We start from the raw sequence: 4,091 nt of genomic DNA, 5'->3' as shown, positions 1-4,091 counted from the left end.
AGAAGAATGTGGCAGCCCATTCTTTAGAGGATACGGTAAGAAAGACTTAGTACTCGAGGAGAGATCAAGAAAAAAAAGGGTTGTTCAATGAAAGGGTAACACATTTTAAGATTTGTGAGTTCCAATATGCCATTGTGTGTGTGTGTCTGCTGATGAAACTGCTGCACATAAGCTTGCCTCTAAAATTCTATTAAAGTAATTACAAGTATCATGGTTATATCAAAAAGAGATGACTAATTCAACTTGTTGTTTCTTGTAAAGTAACAATATAGGGCATGGATTAAAAATTTGGAGGGCCAACAATTAACAAGTATAACCATAAGTATAACCTGACCTTTCTTTGCTCCAGCCTTTATTAGCTACTCAGTCATTGGGCAAGATTCTTAACTTCTTCTCTATGCTTCTATTCCCTAATGTGTAAAATAGGGATTAAAATGAGCGATCCTGTAGGTTTGTAGTGAGGCTTACCTAACCAAATATCTGCAAAAACACTTAAAGCACACTAAGTGTTCAGTTAGCTTTGGTTAATATTACCATCATTGTTATAATTATTAACATTTATCTCTGAGATTGTTTCCTCATCTGCAAAATGAACGATATTAATACCAACCACACAGGTCATCATATGAAAAAGGACCATGTATACAAAGTACTTGCTACATACCATGCACACAGCAATCAATTGTTCAAAAGTATATATTTCTAGCTATTCTAAAGTCATTGGACTTAGGAAACATGCATTATGATTACATGAAAGTAGCTCTTGTGTCCATCCAATACATTCCCATCACCATTGCCCTGTTACTCTTTATTCAACTACTATGAATAGTCTGCCACTGGGATTCCTGTGTCTTCCTTCCACCCCCTAAATGAACCTCAAATCATTTCAGGCAAAGCACACAAAGATCTTTACAAGAATAAAATCCAAGATTCCTCCCTTCACAGTCTTCTTTATCCCCCAATCATGTTCTTAGTTACCTTCCATGGTTCTCCATTTCCAAGAAATTAAAGAGAAAAGTCTGAGGTTCTGTATTTGGAGACATCCATCTACCACCACACCTCAGGTTTGGCTACCGTGGTGTGTACAATCTACTACTTCAATTTAGACTCTTGGTCATCTGGGATGACTTATTGTGCACATGTAGTCTCCTGCCTGTGTGTTTCCAAAAGTTCCATATGCCCATAATCTTAACAAACTTCAACTGAGAGGCAATCTGAATAATTTTCAAGCACTCAGAATCTTTATTTCCAACATACACACAACCTCAAAAGAATTCACAGTTCAATAGAATCCAAGAATGTATTACATATTAGAATGGTGAGTTCAGCAAATTCAAGGTTGCATTAATAAAAATTATTTTCTTTTCAGGCAATATAATTAACTATCAGGTGAAGCACATGGAGATTAGGAACAATGTGACAGAGTTTGTTCTACTGGGGCTTACAGAGAATCCAAAGATGCAGAAAATTGTATTTGTTGTGTTTTTTGTCATCTACACCATCACTGTGGTAGGTAATATGCTCATTGTGATCACCATCACTGCCAGCCCATTGTTGGGATCCCCCATGTACTTTTTCCTGGCCTATCTCTCCTTTATTGATGCCTGCTACTCCTCTGTCAATACTCCCAAACTGATCATAGATTCGCTCCATGAAAAGAAGACTACCCTGTACAATGGATGCATGACCCAAATATTTGGGGAACATTTTTTTGGAGGTGCTGAAGGCATCCTGCTTACTGTGATGGCCTATGACCGTTATGTGGCTATCTGCAAGCCACTGCACTACACAACCATCATGAATCGGCGAGTGTGTGGCCTGTTAATGGGAGTGGTGTGGGTTGGAGGCTTTCTTCATGCAACTATACAGATCCTCTTCATTTTCCAATTACCCTTTTGTGGTCCAAATGTCATAGATCATTTTATGTGTGATCTGAATCCTTTGCTCAATCTTGCCTGCACTGATACCCACACTTTAGGGCTCTTCGTTGCTGCCAACAGTGGATTCATCTGTCTGCTAAACTTCCTCCTCTTAATGGTCTCCTATGTGGTCATTCTACGCTCCCTCCGGAATCACAACTTGGAGGCAAAGCGCAAAGCCCTCTCCACCTGTGTCTCCCACATCACAGTGGTCGTCCTATTCTTTGTGCCCTGCATATTTGTGTACATGAGACCCGCAGCTACATTATCCATTGATAAAGCAGTTGCAGTGTTCTACACTATTATAACTCCCATGTTAAACCCCTTAATCTATACCTTGAGAAATGCCCAAATGAAAAATGCTATTAGGAAATTGTGTAGTAAGAAAGCTATTTCAGGTGACAAATAAACGTGCCTGGGGCTCAACATTGATTCAATGGAAACAAAGGCCAAAATGACATTTTGGATGATTTCCACAAGGAATGCCTAAGGGAGGGAGAAATAAATTAACCACTATGAATCATAAATTCTGTATTGAGAGTAGCAGCAATGGATGTAAGAAAAGAGAAAATATAACCCAGGACCACTTTGCATATTCAGAAAACTCTACCAAATTGGGGTTTAGTTTTACTAGCTTCAACCATATATATGGATTCATAGGCTTTCCTTCTAATAACAACTTAAAGAAATAATAGAATTTATTGTTATCAAGTAGTAATCTCTATAAAAATCCAAGGAGGTAGGCCCTGCTATCATCACTGATTATAGAAACTGATAGAAAGGGGAAACGTGTGAGGAAACAGAGAAAAGGAAAGATACCAATACACTGGAAAGCCAGTAATAATCAGAACTGACTGATTTCCCAGATCATGTTCTTAAATGCTGTTAAATGCCAGGCAAATATACTAGTTCATTATCTACAACAAAAAAGCCTAATAGTTTTTCAGGAATAACTGCTTGTTTTCACATATCACAATTGATTGTACATGTTGCCTATAACATTATGGCATGTAACTGTTTAGGGCTATAAAAGCATTAGCCATTTAACCTCTGAATGGATAAGTGAAGATTAGGCCAGGTTTCCAAGTTCCCTTGTAGGCTTCAGAACCATTTTTTATTGCTCATATCAGTCATATTACACTGTTACCATATCAGAAACAGTAATGACTCAAAGAATATTTTTATTTCAGACAGAAAATTCTATTTATTAAATATACAGTCATTTTCTCTAAAGTACTTGCCTACTATGTAACAATAGTCTCTACGAGGTAGCATGATGTCTGGTGCACAATAAATATTGAGTGAATGAATGAATGAATGAATGAATGAAAAGTATAAAGGAGATGAAAAATTCAAAAATAAAGAGCAAGAAAGTAGTACTGGAAGCTAAGGAATTCTTTCCCACTTTTATCTGATTCAATTCTAAGGAGAATTCTGGTTAGGCTCTCAGGGGAACTACAATTTGTTTTTATTCCTGCTTATACTAAGGATGGAAAATAAATTTAAACTATAATTCTCAATATATAAGCAGAGTTTACCTTGGTATTCTCCCACCTTCGGTGACATTTTAGTATCTTATGAATGTGGCCTGCTTATGTTATGATTTTTTGTTAATCAGCTTACTTTCTTAAATATTTTATTTATTTATTCATGAGAGACACAGAGAGAGGCACAGACACAGGCAGAGGGAGAAGCGGGCTCCCAGCGGGGAGCCCCCTGGAGGATGCGATCCCAGAACCTCGGGATCAAAACCTGAGCCAAAGACAGATGCTGTTCTCATTCATTTGGGGAATATAAATAATAGTGAAAGGGAATAAAAGGGAAGGGAGAAGAAATGTGTGGGAAATATCAGAAAGGGAGACAGAACATAAAGACTCCTAACTCTGGGAAACGAACTAGGGGTGGTGGAAGGGGAGGAGGGCGGGGCGGGGGGGGGGGTGAGTGGGTGACGGGCACTGAGGGGGACACTTGACGGGATGAGCACTGGGTGTTATTCTGTATGTTGGTAAATTGAACACCAATAAAAATTATTTTATTAAAAAAAAAAAACAAAGACAGATGCTCAACCATGAGCGACCCAGGTGTCCCAATCAGTTTAGTTTTTGGTACCACATCTTTATTAAAATATGTGGCTCTTTCTAAACACAAGTCTCAGGATAAACATATACCATC

At 38.1% G+C, this 4,091-nt stretch overlaps 1 protein-coding gene across 1 annotated transcript; it reads left to right on the top strand.

Annotated features, from left to right (window-relative positions):
- Positions 1-1,398: 1,398 nt before the first annotated feature.
- LOC140613324 (olfactory receptor 4C46) lies at positions 1,399-2,328 on the top strand. The gene has a single exon (XM_072791858.1). It carries the CDS (start codon positions 1,399-1,401, stop codon positions 2,326-2,328), a length of 930 nt encoding a protein of 309 aa, XP_072647959.1.
- Positions 2,329-4,091: the final 1,763 nt, after the last annotated feature.

This window comes from Canis lupus, chromosome 21 (genome assembly GCF_048164855.1).
Source record: "Canis lupus baileyi chromosome 21, mCanLup2.hap1, whole genome shotgun sequence".
In the NCBI taxonomy this organism is placed as follows: Eukaryota; Metazoa; Chordata; class Mammalia; order Carnivora; family Canidae; genus Canis; species Canis lupus.
This window is presented reverse-complemented; position numbering and strand designations above follow the sequence as displayed.

Bases quoted from the DNA above. Each gene is read 5' to 3' on its own strand.
- LOC140613324 (XM_072791858.1), top strand. From the start codon at position 1,399: ATGGAGATTAGGAACAATGTGACAGAGTTTGTTCTACTGGGGCTTACA.